The 22,317-nt window shown below is 40.0% G+C and overlaps 1 protein-coding gene across 5 annotated transcripts in view; it reads left to right on the top strand.

The window, feature by feature from the left end:
* Positions 1–2,317: 2,317 nt before the first annotated feature.
* ST7 (suppression of tumorigenicity 7) overlaps positions 2,318–22,317 on the top strand; it is a 233,914-nt gene continuing 213,914 nt past the window's right edge. For 2 of the 5 annotated variants that reach the window (XM_045564839.1, XM_045564841.1), the window contains exon 1: positions 2,354–2,681. In XM_045564839.1, coding sequence (XP_045420795.1) covers positions 2,531–2,681 — 151 coding nt within the window. In that variant the 5' untranslated portion in view covers positions 2,354–2,530. Of the gene's footprint in view, positions 2,682–3,378; positions 3,448–22,317 lie in introns of those variants that run through there. The other 3 variants (XM_045564838.1, XM_045564842.1, XM_045564846.1) reach the window with 3 other exon arrangements.

Genomic DNA, 22,317 nt, shown 5'->3' with positions numbered 1-22,317 from the left:
TACCATCTAGATTTCATCCTTTCGGTAGACACTGGGGTAGGAGTGCAGTGAGGGTGGAGCCTTAAAGAATTTGAGGCAGGGAGTAAGTTATCAGATTTGTGCTTTAAAAGGTGACTGTGGCAGAAAAGTGTGGAAGGTGGGCGGAGGGAGGGAGACTGTGGTGGGGCGGGGTTGGTGGTGGAACTGGAGGCAGGGAGCACATTGCCTTGTCCTCTAGGACTGATGGTCAGGCCACCACTAAAGCCTATGGCTGGGGACAGAGAGAAGTGGCAGATCTGAATCCTGATGCCCAGTTGAATGTGGGGAGGAAAGGAGGTGTGTGACAGGGAAAGATCTCGGTAAAATGACACTGAGATTTCTGAATTAGGGAGCTGGAAGGGTGGTGACCAGTCTCTGATGGAATTCCAGAAAGGAGAGAAGGTTGGAGTGAGGAAGTGATGCCTTCCGTTTGGGCTGTGACAAGCTTGGGGTGACTGCCGGCCATTCCACTGGGAGATGATCAAGGGGTGGTTAGAAATATCTGGGGTGTCATTAACTCATGAATGGTCCCACTCCAGAGCCACCTTTTACCTTTTATAATTACCCTGCCTGTCCTATCAGTCAGCAAGACCTGTCAATTCCATCTCCTTAATATTTCTTAAATCCCCACTTACGTAGATCAGTCTCTGGATCGGTCATTTGGACTGGTGTGCGCAACGCCAAATAACTATGAACATAGTGTTTCTACAAGGCCCTTCAAAATCCAATTCAGGCCCATCTCTTCAGCTTTGTCTCTCTCCTCAACCCTCTACACAGACCCTGCACTCCAGCTGTACTGAAGCAGCCACAGTTTGCAAGAGATCATGCTCCTCATGTCTGTTTTGAAACATAAAGACATGTCTTCAGCCCCTACCCCATCCCTGGCTACACATCGGGGAATGGCAATGATGAGTAAGATAGGGCTGACTGTCCAGGGGTGTCTAGGAGAGAATCAGAAAATTGTGGCTCAACTGAGTCACATTCATGTCCATTCATCAAGTTTCATTGACAGCAAAAAGCTAGGTGCCTGGATGTCCACTTAAATTAAGTAGACAATATCCTAATTCAGTGAATTGCAGAGAATCTCGTGGGTTACCTAATCATCACATAGAATAGGTGGTTCATATATTCATGTTGTCTTATTCTACTGAGACTTGGAGTATTATTGTTAGATACAAAAATCATTTGGTAGTGTGCTGCCGTAAATAACTATAAAAAAGTATGTGTGTGCCAATTTCTCTTATCCTGGCCTGTATCTCCCTGATTAACAGTGTGAAGGAAAGAGTAGCTAAGAGTGAAGCTAGAATTAGTAAAAATGAAAGAACAGTCCTATAATGTATGCCATAAATAGGTCCTACATGTAAAAAGTTAAAGATCTTATTTTATTATGGAGGAAACTACAAGTAAGCAAAATAAAATTTATAATAAAATATTCTGCTTTATGCTCAGAATTCTAAAACTGTTTTAGTTGTAGATTGGAAAACCTGCAATTGCTTCATTACCATTTAATATATCATAAATCAAATCATTTATGGACAGAAACAGACTTGAACATTTTATTTGATGAAACATTTCATAATAATTCCATTTTACTCAGCACAGGAAAAAAAAAAAAGACTTAAAGTTTACTTTTTGTTTAAAGCAGCCAGTTCAGAATAAGCCAAAATTATCCCAGAGAATTATTTATATTAAAAACAGGCTGAGAGTAGTTTGAACTGTGACCATCAAAAAAACTGGAAAATAAACATTCACCTTGTCAAGATCTCTGTCGAAACCCCCTGTGCTGCTTCCAAGGAGAGGAAACAAAAGTAAATAACATCTGCAACCCAAATCTTGCTTAATAGAGTGATGTGTCTTCAGGCCTACAGACTGGTGACAGGAGCACACCTCCTAGCGTTTTCTAGCTGCCAAGGTTTAATCATGCCTCTGAGGCTGCCTCCTCAGAGAACTGAGTACAGTGTTGGGTTCAAGACATCTTTCAGGGCCCGGAATCCATAACTGCAACTGGATTTTGGATCGACCTTAAGGTAAACTATGCAACTGCTGTGTGCCTCAGTTTCCCTATCTATCTAATGAGGATATAATAGTGGGGACAGTTGTAGGGACTAAAAGAGATGACACGGCGTGGACCAGCCCCTGGCACATAGCAAACGCTCGATATATGTGAGTTACAATTTCGTCGGGAGTTTCCTTCAACGCCACTCGGCCAGTCTTTCTAGCTAGTAGCATAATAAATATAAATGGCATCAGAACGTGAGGGGCCAGGGGCCACGTGATCGCTCCACGAAAGCCACTTGTCGGGGCCTTCAGAGAGTTAGCAACACGGCGGGAGGAGGAAAGGCCGGCGCGCCCGCGGCCCGCGCGACTTCCCGGCGCGCCCGCGTCCCCGGCGGCTGGCGGGCTCCGGGGCGCCCGGGCCGCGGCGGCGGCGGCGGCGCGAGCGGCGCCTCAGGGCCGGTGAATCATCCCGGCAGACAGCGAGAGCCGCGGCGGCAGAGAGCAGCGCTGAAAAATGGCTGAAGCGGCCACGGGCTTTCTGGAGCAGCTCAAGTCCTGCATAGTTTGGTCTTGGACGTATCTCTGGACCGTGTGGTTCTTCATCGTGCTCTTCCTGGTCTACATCCTGCGGGTGCCCTTGAAAATCAACGACAATTTGAGCACAGGTGAGGCCGGGCCGGCCGGGCCCGCGGCGCTCGCCCCTCCCCCGCCCCGGAAAGTTAGTGCAACTCGCTCGAGGCCGCGGCGGGCGGGGACGGGCGGCCAGGCGCGCGCTCGGGGACGCGCCGGACGCCTGCGGCCACCCGCCGGGGACGCGGCGCCTCAGGTGGCGGGGCCGAGCGGCCGGGCGTGTGGGGGCGGCCGGCGGCCTTCACGGCCCCGCGGAGGACGAGTCGCGCCGTGCACGCTCGGCTGGGCGGGCCGCGCCGGCGGCGGCGACACCGCGGCCCGATCCGGCAACCGGCCGCCCTCCGCCGGGGCTGGGGGGCGGGCGAGGGGGAGGGCGGATATCGGGAGCGTGGGGGTTCCCGGGGACACCCCCTCGGGTGTCTGCGCTGGAACTCCTAAGGCTCCTCAGGCGCAGACCGAGTCCTTCCTCACGCCCCCTCGGCCCTGGGTGCTGGCGGCCCGAGGTGCGGTCGGGCGGGGCGCCCCTCCCCGCCCGGCGACGGTGGGCCGGCCGCGGGCTGCTGCCCCGTGGTGTTGGCGGAGAAGCCCCCAACGGGGCCGGGGCCGTCCGGACGGCACCCGCCGCGGGCCTGGAGTCGAACCCGCCTGCGGCGGGGATGTCGCTCCGATTGAGACGGGGAGAGGGATTCCCCAAGGTACTCCTAGGAGTATATGCTATGGATGACGTGTCAGGTTACCAAACGGAATATCGAAGGGACAAAAGGAGAGACGGGAGATCTGGAATTTCTGATGGTCTCAGTTGTAAGTTTTAAATGATCTCTACCGGTCTCCCTACCCTCTAAAGCTCCACGTTAAACAAGTGAGCCCCGCGTGTCTCGTTTCATGGTCGGTGGTAAGTGCAGGAGGTAATTAGAGCAGGATCTAAAACTCGCAGCCAGCCAACTGAATCGTTAAAAAACAACCACAGAGAAAACTCACACCAACAGTAACACTTCAGAGACAATTCAGAAACGCAGTATATTTTAAAGGAAGGGTTACAGTCCTTGACGTCTGCAAATTGTTGTGGGACTCAAGGTAGAGTCTTTCATATCAGTTTCACAGTCCTCTGGGAAATCCTTACAGTCCTGAATGTGTTTGTGTGTGTATATATGTACACACACACACAAGGTCTCCTATTGTTTGATTTGCATACTTTGGGAGCCCAGGTCTTGAAATGCATTTTCCTGTGATGTTAACTACCCTAAAACATGTGGAGATAATGTACTTACTTTGTTAGGAACTTGTGCTTTTCAAATAGTAAACTTTAGCATCTTGATTACTTTCACTTGAATTCATGTTCATATCTACATTTGTTTCATAATATCCTTTGGGATAGTATCCATGGGAATCAGATAGGATGCTGCACCCTAGACAGAATTGTCTCACCATTTGAATAGGTATTGCTCAGTCTGGATTCATTCATCCCAGGGACGTTGGCTTTCTGGGTTTCTGTCTTCTTGGATGGCTGCTTGTCACAATATTGTCTTCTTTGCTTTAGGCAAATACGTTTCTAAGATACTTTCTGGTCCCAAAGTCCTATATTTTTAAGACATTTTTTGAATATATGTTGTCATGGAGTCATATATTTATTGGTAAGTGCATGTTTTAATCTGCTTTGTGCTGCTGTTACAGAATACCACAGATTGGGTGGTTTTTAAAGAACAGAGATTTATTTCTTATAGTTTTGGAGTCAGGGAAGTCCAAGATCAAGAGGAAGGCATGTGGAGAGGGTCTTCTTGCTGTGTCATACTATGTTGGAAGGTGGAAAGGCAAGAGACCACGAGAAAGTGAGAGAGGACCTAAACTCACTTTTATAACAAAACCACTCCCTCAATAATGAAATGAATCCAAATTACCCCTTACAGGTCCCACCTTCCATTTGGGATTAAGTTTCCAACACATGAATTTTAGGGGACACATTCAAGTCGTAGCCGTGGGCTTAATTTTTTCTCTCAAAAAGTTCATTGTAGTATTTTTTAAATGTGACTGTTTTCAATAATACATGTTTCAAATTTTAATTTGAGAATACATGTTTGTATACCACATTTTCTTAATGTAGGTTAAATAATCATCTGTGTACGTATGTGTGCATGTGCACACAAGTGCCACATACTAGTGCTTTATACAGAACAGGCAAGAGGCAAAATACTAAGAAACTGTGTCTTTTAACCAAAGACAGCAACTTTAAATCTAACATTTCTCAAAGATACCTTTGTCAATTTGTAGGGGCATTTCTTATTTGGGCTTTTAAGTGATAGAGAAAATATGAAGATGAACAGGCCATCTGGGCTGTACCTCGGAACCTGGGGCTATTTTCTTGGTGATGCTGTACTTCTGTTTTCAGTGTGGTTTTATGCTCATTTTAGTCATAAAGGAAGATAAAAGGAGAAGCATACAGAGACCTCTCATCTCTCTGCTATTTCTATGAGAATATAGCAGGCGGGGGGTGGGAGGACTTGCGCATCAATTTTGAGGTGTGAAATTATGGCAACAATCCACTCCAGAAGAGTTTAGGTTTTTCAAAAAGCAGTGGCAGACATTGGAGGCCTTTTTTTTTCTTCCCTTTTAAGTAACAGTGAGAAGTTATAGTAGGAAAACTGCCAAAAGATTGCTGTCAACTTAATTCCCTCCTTTCCTTGCCAACTCCCCTCCCATTTGGGAAAAAGTTTCTGTTTTTAAGTTATTGACAGGGAAGGAAGGCTCAGGGAAAAAGTGCTAGCTAGCCCTACACTAGAGGAGGCACGAGCCAGCTTTCTATGTTGAACTTGTCCTTGTTGGGAGATATCAGTGGGTTCTGATGGGACCCATTTTGCTGTTTTAAAGCCCTGTAGTGGTTGCCCTTCCTGTGATGAAGGCAGGTGTGTCCCTGGAGAGGCCACTGAGTCTAGAGCTGCTTTTGGGGAGCTGCCAATGGCACAGCCCTCCCTACTCAGGGAAGCTGAGGGCACCACCACAGTGAGGCAGCCAGGAGCCAGGGCTTCCATGACACCGGCCTAGCTCTGTACCTGTAGGGGCGCAGAATCTGGTAAAAGTGTTCCATAGTTGTTCTTGGGTGTTTGCTTGGCATATTCTTCTCAATATCTTGATTACTTGGGGCAATTTTAATATTTTTAACCTCATTTGATCATATTTTATGGCAAATGAGTTTAACGTGATTTGTTTGTTTTTTTTTTTTAAATTTCTTGAATGCTTCGTATGCATAAGGCATTGTGACCGGTACTATGATAGGAAAGATGTTCGAGTTTGTAAAACTCAGGGTAAATAAAGAGTTTACAACATGGGTGCAACTTCCGATAATGCAGGGTGGAGCAGGGCAAAGCTATGAGAGCTTCCTTTGAACTGAGCCGCAGAAGGTGAGGACAGTTCCACATTTGGGGATGCGGAGGGGTGGACCTCCCAAACAAAGGCACAAAGATGTGAAAGTGCAGGTCAGATTCACAGAACTGTGCATCATGTGGAATTTAATTTAAAACAATAAAAGAAAAGGACTTTTAATGAACAAACCATACCTGTTTTAGCTCTTAAATCATGTGTAGTGTTCCAAGTAAAAATAATTTTAAGATTCTTTTCAAGGTGTGCCTGAGTTTCCTTGTACTGCTTCCCTCTGTCACCAGTGCAGTTTGCTGGATCTTCATTGCATTCAACTGGCGCCATGTAGGGTAGGGATACAGTTCGAAGAATTCTATTAACCTACACAGAGAAAACTTCACATAGACAACAAAATATTGTAATGAAAAATGAATTTTAAAAAAGAAGGGGGAGAAAACAAACATACTAGAAATAGTAAATACTGGTTAGCTTTGGTAGTTAATTTTTTTTAAGAGACAGGGCCTTGCTATATTGTCTAGGCTGGACTGGAACTCCTAGGGCTCAAGCGATCCTCCTGCCTTAGCCTCCTGAGTAGCTAGGACTACAGGTACGTGCCATTGCACCTGGCTCCTGATAATTGAGTTTTCATGCTCTTCCCTTGATTTGGATAGTTGAGTGTTAAAATAGTTTTATGATTTACTGAAAATAGAATGAACTTTTGACAAGATTAAAAAGTACCCTAGATTATATTACTTGTCAGTTTTCAAGTGAATTAATATCATAAAACAATGCTTTAACAAAAGGGCAGAAAAATAATTGTAGATCAGAAGCAGTCTTGCAGGATATTCTTCAGGAAAAACCGTAGAATAGATGAGTCTAAGAAAAATAGCACTGTAACTTACTTTGTACTTGTTTCAGGAAAATCCCAGGATGGTGTGGAAAAACTGCCTTCTGAACTGAGATGGTGCCAAGAGACCAAAGAAATAATCCAGACCAATCTAGCTTAGCGAGTTTGATAACTATATTAGAGGTTACTCACACAGGGCTCTCATTCCTAGTCCAGACAGGAATCCTCTGGGCACTCACTCCTGGGCAGCAGTGGCAGGAATTCTCCGGAGAGTAAGATCTGTCCTGCCTGCCTGTTTGTGGAGCCTTAAATTTCTGTCAGGCAAGTTATGCAGAGCTCTCTCTCTGTGTCATTGTATGTTTACATGCAATACAGGTTAAGCGTGCACAGTACTTTCCACTGGGTGGGGACTTTAGTATTGGAGTGAACTAAAGGGTACTAAGGCAACTAAGGCACCTTAAAACGGTTCAAACTGGTCTGCAGACTTACGACCTTCTACGCAAAAGGAGCTACTTAAGAATACCCTTTGTACTTATTTCTTTCAACTTTTTTCTTTTGATCTATATCTCTAAATTCAAGAGAAACCTGCACAAGTTCTTTTAAACATTAAAAGCCAGCGGTGGGGAACTTGCATTTTCATTTACTACTGTGGTGTTGATAGCACTTTCTCATCTATTCTATGTTCTAAGGTTTTTGATGCTGAATTTAAAACATCTTGCATGATACACCTTTTCTTAAAACCTGCACCTTTGACGTTTTTGCACCAAGCAGCTTAAGTGATTTTCTAATTCTTTTTCTATTTCCTGAAAAGAAAGTTTTCAAAAATCTTTGAAACCCTATTGCATTCCTTTTGGAAGACAAATGTAATCTAATAACCTGACCTAGACTTAAAAGGTGTTTATATTATAAAACTCTGTTAATTTAGATGATAAATACTGATATAAAACTCTTATATTGTTGAATCAAAATGATGTATAACTTCAGCTGCAGCTCAGTTTGGTTTTTTTCATGTTGAGAATCGTTGCTCTAAATTTACTTAACACCCTGGATTTCTCCTCTAGAGAGCCTGGTTGTAGTTTATATAGGTCTTTTGCCCCTGCTGCACCTGTTGTCTAAAATGTTCTCGCGCATCTGTAAATCCTATCCATCCTTCACCGACCAGCTGACAGGCTACCTTCTGATCCTTTCAACTGAGGAAATATAGGCATACCTTGGAGATACGGTGGATTCAGTTCCAGACCATTGCAATAAAGAGAATATTGCAATAAAGAAAGTCATTAATTTTTTGGTTTCCTAGTGCATATAAAAATTATGTTTACACATAATGTAGTTTATTAAGTGCAGTCATTGACTTTCCTTTCTAGCTATGAAAGTCCTAGATGGTATCTTCCAATACAAGGCAGTTTTATCCACATTGAAAATCTGTTGTTTACTGTAGCCACCTTCATCAGTGATCTTGCCTAGATCTTCTGGATAACTTGCTGCTGCTTCTATATCTGCACTTGCTGCTTCACCTCGCACTTTTATGTTATGGAAATAACTTATTTTCTTAAAGCTCATAAACCAATCTGTTCTAGTTTCAAACTTTTCCTTTGCAGCTTCTTCACCTATCTCAGCCTTCACAGAATTGAAGAGAGTTAGGGCCTTGCTCTGGATTAGGCTTTGGCTTAAGGGGATGTTGTGGGTGGTTTGATCTTCTATCCAGACTGCTAAAACTTTCTCCATATCAGGAATAAGACTGTTTCATTTTCGTATCATTCTTGTGTCCACTGGAGTAGCACTTTTACTTTCCTTCAAGAACTTTTCCTTTGCATTCACAACTTGGCTAACTGTTTGGTGCTAGAGGCCTACCTTTCAGCTTATCTCATAGGCTTTCAGCATGCCTTCCTCATTGAACTTAATCATTTCTAGCTTCTGATTTAAAGTGAGAGATGTGCAATTTTTCCTTTCCCTTGAACACTTGGAGGTTATTGTAGTATTATTCATTGGCCTAATTTCAATATTGTTGTGTCTCAGGGAATAGGGAATAGGGAGGCCTGAGGACAGGGAGAGAGATTGGGGAATGGCCAGTAAATGGAGCAGTCAGGACACACACAACATTTATCAATTAAGTTCGCTGTCTTACATGGGTGTGGTTTGTGGCACCTCAAAACAATTATGATAGTAATGTCAAAGATCATTGATCACAGCTTACCATAACATGAAATATTATGGGAATTGAAATATGAGAATTACCATGTCACACAGACACAGAGTGAGCACGAGCTGTTGGAAAAATGGTACTTATAGACTTGCTTGATACAGGGTTGCCACAAACCTTCAATTTGTAAAAAGTACAATATCTGCAAAGGCAATAAAGTGAAGTGCAATAAAATGAGGTGTGCTTGTATTTTCTCCAGTTCTCATAGTACATTATCTGAGAGGCATGTTTTTACCTTACATGAATTATGGTTTATGTGTGTAATATATGTGCATCAGTGTTTGTGTGTATGTGACTCTGTACACATAGTCTTCATCACTTCTTTTAGACTCTAGTTTTTCATCTTCCTTGCACATTATAGGTCCTTATTATGGATGAATGTATCTCCAAGTTATTGTGTACCTAGTGACTTGAGATTGGAACAATGGAATTGATCAAACACATTACTGGGTATGTGCCCCATCTAAGTTTTCAGCTTTAGATTGAGATCAGGTTTTGTCACAAAATCTTAAATTCTATGATGAGTCATATGCATCTAATGCATGGTGGCCCAGTTTATGACCACATGAAAGGACAATTTGTTGTTTAATGTCAGCTTTGAGTTTAGTATATATCCTAGACATCTTATTTATTTTGGGAGATGTTTCTCTCAGCCGGTAATGAAGCAATCTGAATGATGCTTCCCCCCTCCTCAGTTTTTGTATATGTAAAATGATGGTTTTGCATTCATTAAGGTTCCTTCTACCTCAGGGGTTCTATGTCTTGGGATGAATTTTATTGAATGCAGAGTGTAGCACCAAGAAAATAAATGCACTTGATGTGTATATATGTTTTTTTCCATTGTATTTATTTATTTTATTTTTTCCAACTTTCAGGATATTATGTGGGTAGAAACATTTTGGTTACATATATTGCCTTTGCATTACCCAAGCCAGAGCTACAGGTGTGCCCATCCCCCATACAGTGCGCTCCGCACCCATTAGTTAGGAGTTTACCCATCCCCTCCACCCCACTCCCACCTGCCTGGCACCTGATGAACATTACTTCTATGTGAGCACCTAAATGTTAATCAGTTTGTACCAATTTGATTGTGAGTACATGTGGCGCTTGTTTTTCCATTCTTGTGATATTTCACTTTGAAGAATGGGCTGTGGCTCCACCCAAGATAATATAAGAGGTGCTAGTTTACAGTTTGGATGCTAATTCTTAGTGAATACAAGTTCAAATATGGCTTCCTTCAATGGCTTTCCATTGCACTGAAAATAAAATCTAAGTATATTACCCTGGCTTACAAAGGCTGATGATCTAGCCCTTTCCTACCCCTCACATATTAACTTCCACTAGATCACTACCCTCCAGGCATAATGGGATTCTTTCTTATTCTTAAACATGCCTAGCTTCTTCCTGCCTTATGGCCATTGTACTAGCTGTTCCCTTTACCTGGAATGCTTTTTCGCTTGAATTTTGGACAGTAGTCTTCTTGCCATTCACATGTCTGCTTAAATTCACTTCTTTCGAGAGGCTTTCCCTGATGCTCTAATCTCAAATGACCATCCAGTCACTATAATCTCACCAGATTTGAATTCTCTGCATAGCACTTAGCACTGTTTAATGTAATTCTTGTTTATTTATTAATTTATTGCATTGTTCCCCATGTGACTGAAAACTCCATGACAATAGGGACATCATTTGTCTTGTCTTGTCTGTCTTACTGTGTATCCCCCAGATCTTGAACAGTGAGTGTCTTGGCCTAACATGTGCTCAGTGTGTGTTTGTTGAATGAATGAGAAACTATGTCAGTTGGTTGTGGTGACTCAGCAGTAACACTGCCCTTCAGGAAATGATTTGGAAAGCTACCATGTAGTTATGAGATTGAGAATTGGGTTCACCGACTGTAAGTTATAATGATTACCCTGATATACATTTCCAAAATATTAATGCATTTCAATTCATTCTTTAGGAGTAGAATTTAAGGAATGCTATCCTTCTGGTCCATATTATAAAGTAAATTTAATATAAAGAATATTAAGAGTCAAAAATTGATCACTTTGGGAGCCAATTTGTATAGTATAGCCTTCAAATATAGGAATGTATAGAGTTCAGTACCTCATATTACCTATAAAGGTGGAGCTAAGGGATCTATCAACAGAGAAAAAATTGTCTATGGGGAAGGATAGGGTAATAGAAGAAATATTTGGTTGGGAGATTTTTCAGAACAATGTAGGTGGACCATAATGAAACAACACACAGAAATGTGACTTGAAGTGATTAGAAATACTACCACACAATTTTAAGCTTATTTTTGCATATTTCCCCCTCTAACTATAGAAATAATTTCTAAGCTTATATGAGAAGCCGGAGTGAAAATAATTTAAGCATTATAGAAACTTGCTTTTTTTTTAGTTTTATCTTTTAAACATTTTTTTTGTTCTTTTTTCATATTTTTCTAGCCAATTTTACTGGAGTTTTTCTTTTTCCACAAAATACTGTATATCTATTGAGAGAAATAAATACCAGCTTTGATGAGATGAAAGGAGCATTGGATTTAGAATTAGATTTGAGTTCAAATTCCAGTTTTCTATGTGTTGAGTAACTTCGGACACATTTCTTTGTAAGATTCTTTCCTCATTTGTAAGATGAGGGCAGTAATCTCTATTTCATAGGTTTAATTTGAAGGCTAAATGAGGTAACATTTAGCACTGAGTCCTGACAGTAGCAAATAAATAATATTAGCAGCCATGTATTGTATATGTGGTTGTACTAGTCCATTTCACTGACCCTGAACTGTGTTTGTTCATTGGTTAGTTCATCCACTGGTTAGTTTATTCATTCATTTGGAGAGGCAGGTGCCTGTAAGGCTGAAGCTGCATTATTCCTATCAGTTGCTATGTGAGCACACAATCTCATGTCACTTATATTCCTCTAAGTTTTTCACTCATTTTCTATGTTGAACAGTTAGCACCCTGTAGTAATACTGTTCTGTTCAGTAAAGCCTCCAGGTGTATTTTGCTTGCTATGAACAAGGAGCATGCATAGTAGAAGTCACATCTTAAAAATAAGTTTGAGTGTAGATCTGTTGATTGGAACTAGGAAAGGACAAGAAATGAACCTTTATTGAGTCCTTCTAGGAGTCAGGCACTGTGCTGCCTGCCTTACCATCATCAGTTATTAGACTCCCTGAACTTGTTCACCACCTACGCTTTTCCTTTCTCTTTGCTAATACTCAGTACTCAAAATGGGGCTAATATTTGGCTCAGAATTGAAACTCAGAGACGAATTCTCCTGAGGTAACTGAGGCAGGAGTTCAAAGACAAAGAAGGAAAAAGAGGGTTGCTGTGTATTCATTCATAGGGGCAATTACCTGAGGTGGGACTAAGGGAGAAATTTGGAGCAGGAAACACTAACGGGAAGGTGGGGTAGTGATGTAAACATGACTGGTGAGATGGCTCAGAACAGCTCAGTGACTGTGTAGATGTGAGGCTGGAATGGAATTGACAGAATCAGTGCAATTGCACAAATACAACACCTTAAAGAATGTTTACACATCTTAAATAACCTGTATGAGGCACATCCCTGGGCATTCTATGAATATCTGTGTGGTTGAGACAGTTGCCTTTGGCCTTCATCTTGGTGATAGAATTGGTCCCTTGACTAGAATGCAACTTCATATGAGATGGTAAAATGAATGAGAACGTGCTTTGTAGACTGTAAAATACTATTTAACTTCAAGGCGTTATAGTAGGTTGTTTCCCCAGAAGCTTATAGTTTATAGGCTTGGCTCTCACAGTGATATGACAGGTTAAAATACATAATGGGATCTCTTTTATCTGCGATATTCTTTCTAAAATTGCCCCAAGCAGGATAATGGGTTTTTGGATTGTTTGGAACCACACTCCTGAATGTCTGTTTGTTGTAAACATGAAATAATATCTCCCAACATCCTTATTATATTTGAAATGTCATTGTACAGATGCCTATTAAGGGTTATTTGAGTTTTCTAGAAGAGAATTTGCAGTGAAACTCATTTTTGATGTTATAATGCAGCAGGACAGTTGCTCATGTGTGACTGTTACCCATCATTTAAATATAGCAGTCATTCCTGTACTACCTACTGTGCTAAGATAAGAAACTGACAGGCCCAGTTAGCTCTAGCAATATTTTATGTTGCTGTGGCTCTAGCAAGAGGGATCACCGTTTAATTGCAGCTGCTAAATCTGAGCAAAATAAGGCAACATTTATCTGAGAGAGCATTTTTTCCCCCTCTGAATTCGAGAGTGTACTAGTTACACTTATACTCTGTGGAGAACCGTAACTTTGGTTCTTAAGTTGACCTCCAAATTTAATAAAATATCGTAGTTAAGTGTCAGTCTTTTAGAAATTTTGAGCAAGTCTGTACATATAGAGAGTTAAAGGACTTTAAAGGCATTTTTAGGTCAGTGTGCAAGGACTATTTGTTTTATTATAAAAAGTTTAACAGTTAAAAATAGCACAAACAGTAGAAGCACTCTGAGGTATAAAATACTCTTTAAAAAAGGTGCGGTTTTTACACATAAGCAGCTTTGGTCTGGATTCATAATATGTGTGATCTAGAGTTAGAGGTTTTTTGTTTTGTTTTGAAGTCAGTTACAATACCATTAGCCATAGGAGGATAACAGAATGCTTACAGTTCTTCCCTCTGTTAATCTTTTCCAGTTTCTATTAATAGTCTCCTTGTCTTGGGTATAAGAGAATGAAATTGACTTCCCTACCAAACTGGTCTTTTTCATTTATTTGATTGGTGCTGTTTATTAAGTATTCCTAATAGAACTAATAAAGTAATGCTCTTGGGGTGTTTTGCAATTATTATACCCACTTGACTCAATTGATTCTCTTTCTGTGACATATGTTTAGATTTGTATAGTGTTACATAATAAGAATGGGTGTGATCTGGTTTGCACTTTTCCTTGGGGCTTCAGGGGTGTGTGTGTGTGTGTGTGTGTGTGTGTGTGTGTGTGTGTGTAGAATTCCCATCCTCTTTCATTGTCATCTTTTATTTAAAACAAATTATACTTAGTTCAGGCTCAGAGTTGACATTATGGTTTAGAGGGAAATTTTTTTCTTAGTTTATTTATGTTGCAGAAATATAATATTTGGCTGTTTTCACAATGGCTTCATTGGAAGAGTGTTTTAAATTGTATCCTTGCATTTGAGAGAGGAAACATAAGAGCTTAAATTACAATTTTTAAATAATTAGAAACTTGTTTCTCATTTGTACTTTCTCTAAACTGGAAGTTGTGTATTATGTATTATCATTCAGTAAAAGTCTGAAAATGTAATTTAAAAAATCTTATAGCAAATCTAATCAATTAGAGAAAGTCATTATCCTAAGAAAAACCTTTTTCTTTCTCTTACATTATTTGAACAATCTAACTCTGTTTTTGGAGGGAAAGCACAAGTGATGAAAACGTAACATCAATTAAGTTTGAGCATTAATTATATGTGGGCATTAATTAGTTTAGGCTATATAAGTCTTCCTGTAAATGTTTGGTTTTTACACTGAAGTATTTTTTGGTGCTTACCTACAGAAAATATTGTAACAGTTTCTGCTAGCTTTTAAAGGACTTTTAAAGAAACTATGATTGTTAAATGAGCATTTCTAGTTTTAACCATAAGCATAAATATGATGAAGAAGAGTAATAAGATACTTAGAAAAGATAAGACAAATAACATGTTACTGTTTGGGCTGGCGAGGGCCTAAATTCAAAGCTTGCATGAAAACTGGCCAGCTACTAAGAGAAAACAAAGATTTATTATTGCTCAGTCCAAATGGAAAACTTAAATTATGTTGGCAAGTATAGTGATTAGCGCACTCTGACCAGCGAGGGAAATGTAGTTGTGTAGCAGTGGTCATAGGCAAGGGCTTTTTCCCCCCCTCCCTCCCCTCCACCTTCCCCTCCCTCCCTCTCTCCTTCCCTCCTTCCTTTCAGAGACAGGGTCTCACTCTGTCCCTCAGGCTGGAGCGCAGGGGCCTCATCATAGCTCACTGCAGCCTCTGTGGGCTCAGTCGATCCTCCTACCTCAGCCTCCCTCCCAAATAGCTGGGACAACAGGTGCGCACCACCATGCCTGGCTAATTTTTCTATTTTTCTGTAGAGGCAGGTTCTCACTCTGTTGCCCAGGCTGGTCTCAAACTTTTGGTCTCAACTGATCCTTCCGCCTTAGCCTACCAAAGTGCTGGGATTATAAGCGTGAGCCACTGTACCTGGCCTCTACCATTTCTTGGACATTATGGCCAACCATTGGTTCATGCCCAGCTCACTTTCTAGGAATAAACATGGCTTAGAAGTAAAATATAGTCTTTTTCAACATGTTTTCTTCAGTTTGTAACACCTGCAAAAACAAAAGAAGACATAAAAATGTTTAGACATTGAGACAATATCCCTTTTTAGTAGACTACAGTGTTTTGTTGCAGTCTTTTGGTATTTCCATAATATATGTTGTATTTCATTAAATATATGGTGTTAATATGTGAATGCTATTGATATTTGGCTTTATGGAAATCTATCTTTAGCATTGACTAGCTAGCCAGAAGACGGAAAAGTGGTAGTGAGACAGACATATCAATCTCTTCAAATCAGTTTATTTACTGGGGATTTTAAGTAGTTTAGGCAAAGTTCATATACCCTCCAAGGCAGGAAGCCCAACTGTGTTTATGAAGTGACAATATTTTCACCTTGCATTTAGGTGAAAACTGTTCCCTTCTAGTCCTAGCACATTGCCTTCATCCTACTTTTCTTAGTGGCACTAGAGAACGAGTAACTATTGCTTCTTACAGCATGATGTTGTATGCCTGTGATTCTATGTCCTAGTTTACTTACTTCAGGATGTAGCAAATTATCCAAAACAAGATGATAAAATTCTAAAATCAATAAAAAATTAATGTAGCACATGTTACTTTTAGAAATAAGATGGATGTTAGGAAATCAAACCCCTTCAATGTATGTGACAAAGTGTTGCAAAATATCAAAGGATTCACTTTACTATTTGTGAGTTTCTATAATTCCTACTTCCTTTTTTTGCTACTAATCACAGGGTAACTCATAAACCTGGGTTTCTCAAGCTATGTTTGCCTGGATGTGTAGGACTAAGGATGTATTGGTATGAATAAGCAATAACGATTCTGAGCCTGTTTTGGAGGGCCCCGGCCCCCTGCAGGATCCAGCAGGGCTCACATGCCCTCAGTGATGGCCAGTAATGTCCACTTCTGCCTGTAAGTGCTCCAGTTGCACTACTGTCACTTCTGGCTGCTGTTCAGGACCACTGTCCCATCTTCTTCTCTCACCAGTTCCTATTGTTGGGGACATTAAAGAGTGACTTTGGTCAGGCAGCCTGTATAAGTTAGTGTTCCCGGGGCAGGGCTGCAGGTCTAGCTGGTCCAGTCCTGTCAGGCCTGTCTACTAATTGTATCCAGCCTTTCCACTCCTGAATTTTATTGACCTGCAATAAAACGAGATGGTACCCTTATCACATTTTAGCACAGAGTCAACGTGGTTTCAAGTCATTTATCAGTTCTGTCATCTTAAGTTACCTTGTTTATAACTGAGGATAATAATGGTAAGCACCTCATAGGAGTGTTATGTGGATTAAATGAGATAATATGAGAAAAGCCTTAGCCAGTGCCAGAACATTCTAATTGCTCAATACATTTCAGATATTTAGTTGGCATTGCCAGAACATTCTAATTGCTCAATACATTTCAGATATTTAGTTGGCATTGTCGCTGCTACTACTATAATACTAACATTGTTTTATAATTTTCGGTGTCTGACTCAATCAGCCTTTTCTTTTGAGTCAATTTTGAGACCATTTGTAAATGCATTTGTTCTCCCCTTAAGTTACTTACATGTAAGTCCTCTGTGTCTTTTCTGTTTCCATTCAATTTTGGGGAAAAATATATGACAGCAGCAAGAGGTGCTCTACTCTCAGTCTAAATGAATAGATTTATTATCTGTTTCCCAACTTTACTCCTTAATTCTTTGTACTCTATTGCCTGTTTTAATAATTATCCTGGAACTTCATAAACCTCAGGATAATTTCAAAGCCATATTCACTAATCTCTTTCCAGATCTTGTTCTTATTGATTTATTGCACTGTAGAAAAGGGCTTTTTATGTTGAATCTCTGGTCTTGTACCATAAATTTATAAATTCATTGAATCATACTACTAGCAGGTTGCAGTACTTGGTGTGGGTGTGGAGGAATGGAATGATGACCAAGATGTGGTCCCTGTCTTCATAATTGAGGTACTGAGCATACAGGGAAAGAGAAACAGGCAGAAAACAAACCTGAATCCAAAGTAAACTGTGTAGAGCACAAAGGAGTAAACAAATACTGAACAAGAGGATGAGAAAAAGCTTTAAATTCATAGTGGTAGTTATTGAGTTGGACCTTGCTCTAGGAATTCCCAGGCTGCTTGGTGAATGTGGGAATGTGAAACTGCTTGGTGCCTTCAGAAAAGTGCCAGTGTGTCTGGAAGGAGAGTGGAAAAGGGAGAAAGCTAGAATCTGTTGGGGTTAATTGGAGTTCATTTTGAAGAATTAAATAAATAATTGAAATTTTGATATGTTTTACCTATAAAGAAAAAGAAATAGTATAGAAATAATAATAATGGGGACACCCACCACCCATATTTAAAATATGTTAACATTTTGCCATAAGTGGTCATATTGCTTTTTTCTTTCTCTTCTTTAAACTGTATTTTTGGAACACTTTTATATTTATAGAAAAATTGCAAAGATAGTATAGACAGTATATGCCTCATACCCAGTTTATCCTGTCATTAACATCTTGCATTACTATGGTGTATTTATTACAATTAATGAACCAATATTGGTACATTATTATTAACTAAAACCCACATTTTATTCAGATTTCCTTAGTTTTTATCTAATGTCCTTTTACTAATCCAGGATCCCATCCAGGATACCACATTACATCCAGTAGTCATGTCTCCTTAGACTTTTTTTGGATGTGGCAGTTGTTCAGACTTTTCTGGTTTTTGATGACCTTGACAATGTTGAGGAGTACTGGTCAAGAATTTGTTAGACTGTCCCTTAGTTGGGATTTGTCTGATATTTTTCTCATGAGTTTTCTGGGATTATGGGTTTTGGGGAGGAAGTACATAGAGGTAAAGTGCCATTTTTGTCCCACCATATTATCAGCTTGACTAATCATTGTTGATACAGACTTTGACACCTGCCTTAGGTGGTGTTTATCAGGTTTCTCCACAGTAAGGTTATTCTTTTACTTTCTTCCCCCGCCCCCTTTCCACACTACTCTTTGGAAGGAAGTCAGTCTGTACAGCCCACACTTAAGAAATGAAGAATTTTGTTTCTACTTGTGAAAATAAATGAAGACCACTCAAATGAGAACAAGTAAAAGCTATTTATTCAGAGCTTGCTATAACAAGAGAGTCAGCCACTGTCACTTGCATGTGACAGAGGCTCAAAGGCAGGCAGAGGAGTAGGAAAGCTTTATAGTAGAAAAAAGGGAAGGCTTCAGGTATGCCCTGATCGGAGGCTATTGGCTTAGGGAAGCTGGAGCAGGGCTAATTGGAAGTAGGGCATCCTATGTTATTGTTTGTGGTACCTATTTGGTTTTCTCTGGTCAGTCCAAAGTTAAAAGTGGGGACAGAAATTAGGAAAGCTGTCAGTTATTGATCAAGTCCTGACTGTTGGGCTGATTTGCTACAGAAATTTTGTGTTAGTCATTTCAGCCTACTCTAAAAAATATACCATATACTGGGTGGCTTAAACAGCAAACATTTATTACTTGTGGTTCTAGAGACTGAGAAGTCCAAGATCAAAGTGCTGGCAGATTCAGTGTCTGGTGAGGGCCCACTTCCAGGTTTGCAGATGGCTGTCTTCTCCTTGTATCCTCACATGGCAGAGAGCAGACAGAGGAAGCAAGCTTTCTTTTGTCTTTTCGTATAAGGGCACTAATCTTATTTATAAGGGCTCCACCCTTATGAGGACTCCCTAACTACTTCCCAAAGGTCTCACCTCCTACTGTTACATTGGAGATTAGGCTTCAATGTATGAATTTGGGGGTAAACATTGAGGCTATAGCATTGTGGTTTGTTTTTCTAGACTGGTTGTTACAGGTTGTAAGAGTTCTGTTTTTATATATGGTCTGGTCATTGCCTGTTTGTATATTCAGTCTTCTCATCTACTTCGACAGTGGAGAATTTATATCAATTATTTTAAATTCTTTTACATGGGAGATTTGTCACTTCTCCCTCATTTATTTATTTATTCAATGATTTTTTATATCAGCATGGACTCATGAGTATTTATTTTATTTTATTGTTTTGGAGATGGGGTCTTGTTCTGTTGCCCAGACTAGAGTGCAGTGGCGTGACCGTAGCTCACTGTAACCTCCAATTCCTGGGCTCAAGTGATCCTCCCACCCCAACTTTCCAAGTAGCTGGGACTCTAGGCATGTGCTACCATGCCTGGCTAAGTTTTTTTGATTTTTTTGTGCAGACAGGGTCTTGCCATGTTGCCCAGGCTGGTCTTGAGCTCCTGGGCTCAAGCAATTCTTCCAACTTCTCCTCCCAAAGTGCTGGGATTACAGACATGAGCTGCCATGCCCACTTGGGTATTTATTTTATGTTTTGGGTTATAATCCAATACTGCTTTATTAATTTCGTTGCTCAAATTATTACAGTTTTGACCACTGGGAACTCTTATTAAATAGTTGGCTCCCATATCCCTTTGATATACCTCCATTATAGTGGATTTTTCTATTTGAGAACTTCCTTACTTTCTAGCACTATAAGATGTTCCAGGCTTATCTTGTATATTTCCTCTCCCATTCCTCTCTTTTGTTAAATAAATAAACTCTTACCTAGACAGGTATAGCTGCTTCTACACCCCTTTTCCCTCCTTCCTTCTCTATTGGTAACCATTGTCTCAAAGTTGATATTGTTTCCATATATTTAATGTATTCATTAAATGTATAGTTATTTTGAGAGTTTAAAAAATTTACATGCTAGGCTGGTGCCCATACCATTCTGCAACTTGTTTCTGTTATTGAACATTATGTTTATGAGATCGTCTCATGTTGTAGAGCTAGTTAGTTTATTCTATTTGTTGTATAGTATTCCATTGTGTGAATATACCATGGTATATCCATTCCACCACAAATAGATTAATACTGCATGGACCTTCTTGTACATGTGTGCAGTTTCTCAAGGGAAAGCATTATTAGTGGTGATGGGATCCATTTGGAAATTTGTAGAGGACATTTTTAATTATCACAATGATTGGGAGAGTCTTATTGGGAGAGGATGAGGACAAAGGATGCCTGATAACCTGCAATGTGTGTGTCTGCCTGCATCCCACATAATTTTTAAATATCCTACTCCAGTATTCATGTATGGAAAAAATCTGTTTATAATGATCTGACTCTAAAACCTCCCTTCTGCATCTGAACCCAAAGTATTCTTGGCATGGTTTTAGTATATGGTGTTGTTTTTAAGAATTCAAACTACCATGCAGATTGAGAGAATACTTAACTTTGTTCAGAACTTTACTGAGAATCGTTCACCATTGTGGAAACTCACGACTCCAATAGCAATACCATTCATAGCATCTGAGTCACTAGTAGAACACACTTATATCAGTCTGCATTTGTAGATTTTGTATGCATGATGATGCTACGTAGGGGTGCAAGTGTCTGTCTCCTTCATTAAGTCTTCTACCAAAGTCACAAAAATATTTGCATTTTAATAAATTGTATTATTTTAAATAGGGCCAGGACTAAGGTGAGTCAAGTAAGGCTGCCCAGGTACACAATTTAAAGAGATACTCTCAGAGTTTTGCAAATGCAGGTTCTGCACTTGCATGACTTTGCCTCCTTAAATTTTGTACCCTAAGAACATTGTTTGCCTCATCCTAGTCCTGCTCTGATTACAAATTATGTTCTGTTTATTTCTTCTTTATATTGTAGTTAGGGTATTATTTTTTAATTAATTTATTTTTGTTAGTAGGCAGATTATCTGTGAAGCTTGTTGCAGGATAGAAAAGAGGTATTTAAAATGATTTTTTATAAAAGGAGGTGTTAGATCTGATTGGTTTAAGAACCACTGCTTCTGGGCCACAGGAGCATTTTCAGCTTTACTGGTTATTGTCAGATTGCTTTACAGAATGGTTGTATCAGTCAGCGATTGCTGCAGTAATGCTACATTAAAACAAGCAAGCAAACAAACTAAATGCTTTAAAACTCAGTGGGTTAAAATAATAAGTGTTTATTTTTCCCTGTCTGTAGGGAGGTTGCAACTAAAGTTAGTTAGGTAGGATTTCAGACTCCAGGCTGTGGGCTCCAGTATGCAGGTTGGATTGAGGTTGGGTTAGGTCCATGTATCTCATTCTCTTGTACTAACAGCTATCCAGGACATGTTCTTGTCATGGAAAGTGGCAGAAGCAAAAGAAGGCAAGTGAAAATATGTAAAACCTCATGTGGGCCATGCCTAGAACTGGCTTTCTGTTATTTCTGTCCACGTTCCATTGGCTAGAGCAAGTCACATGACCAGGCCCAACGTCTGTGAGATAGAGAAATATACTCTGTTCCATTTAGTGGGTGGTACTGCAGAATTCTAATGCAGAGAGTGTCAAGAATTATCCTGAGAAATGTTGTGGATAAATCTTGAAAAATGTGTCATTAAGTTATTTCATCTTTGTGCAAACATCATAGGGTATATTTACACAAACCTAGATAAGACAGTCTATGGCACATCTAGGCTATATGGTATAGCCTGTTGCTCTTAGGCTACAAAACTGTACAACATGTTACTGTACTGGATACAGTTGGTGACACAATGGTAAATATTTGTGTGTCTCAACATATCTAAACATAGAAAAGGTACAGTAAAAATATAATATAAAAGATTAAAAATGGGATACCTGTTTGGGGCTCTTACCATGAATGGAGCTTGAGGGACGAGAAGTTGCTCTGTGTGAGTCAGTGTGTGAGTGGTGAGTGAATGTGAAGGCCTAGGACATTATTATACACTAGTGTAGACTTTATAAACACTGTACATAAGGCTATACTAAATTTATAAAAAATATTTTTCTTTCTTCAATAATAAATTAACCTTAGTTTACTATAACTCTTTTGCTTTACAAACTTTTAAATTTTTTTTAACTTTTTCACTCTTGTGTAATAGCAGCTTAAAACACAAACACATCATACAGCTGTACAAAAATGTTTTCTTTATATTCTTATTCTATAAGCTT

The sequence above is a fragment of the Lemur catta genome, chromosome 11, assembly GCF_020740605.2.
Source record: "Lemur catta isolate mLemCat1 chromosome 11, mLemCat1.pri, whole genome shotgun sequence".
In the NCBI taxonomy this organism is placed as follows: Eukaryota; Metazoa; Chordata; class Mammalia; order Primates; family Lemuridae; genus Lemur; species Lemur catta.
Note: the sequence above shows the minus strand (reverse complement) of the source record. Positions and strands in the feature narration are given on the sequence as shown.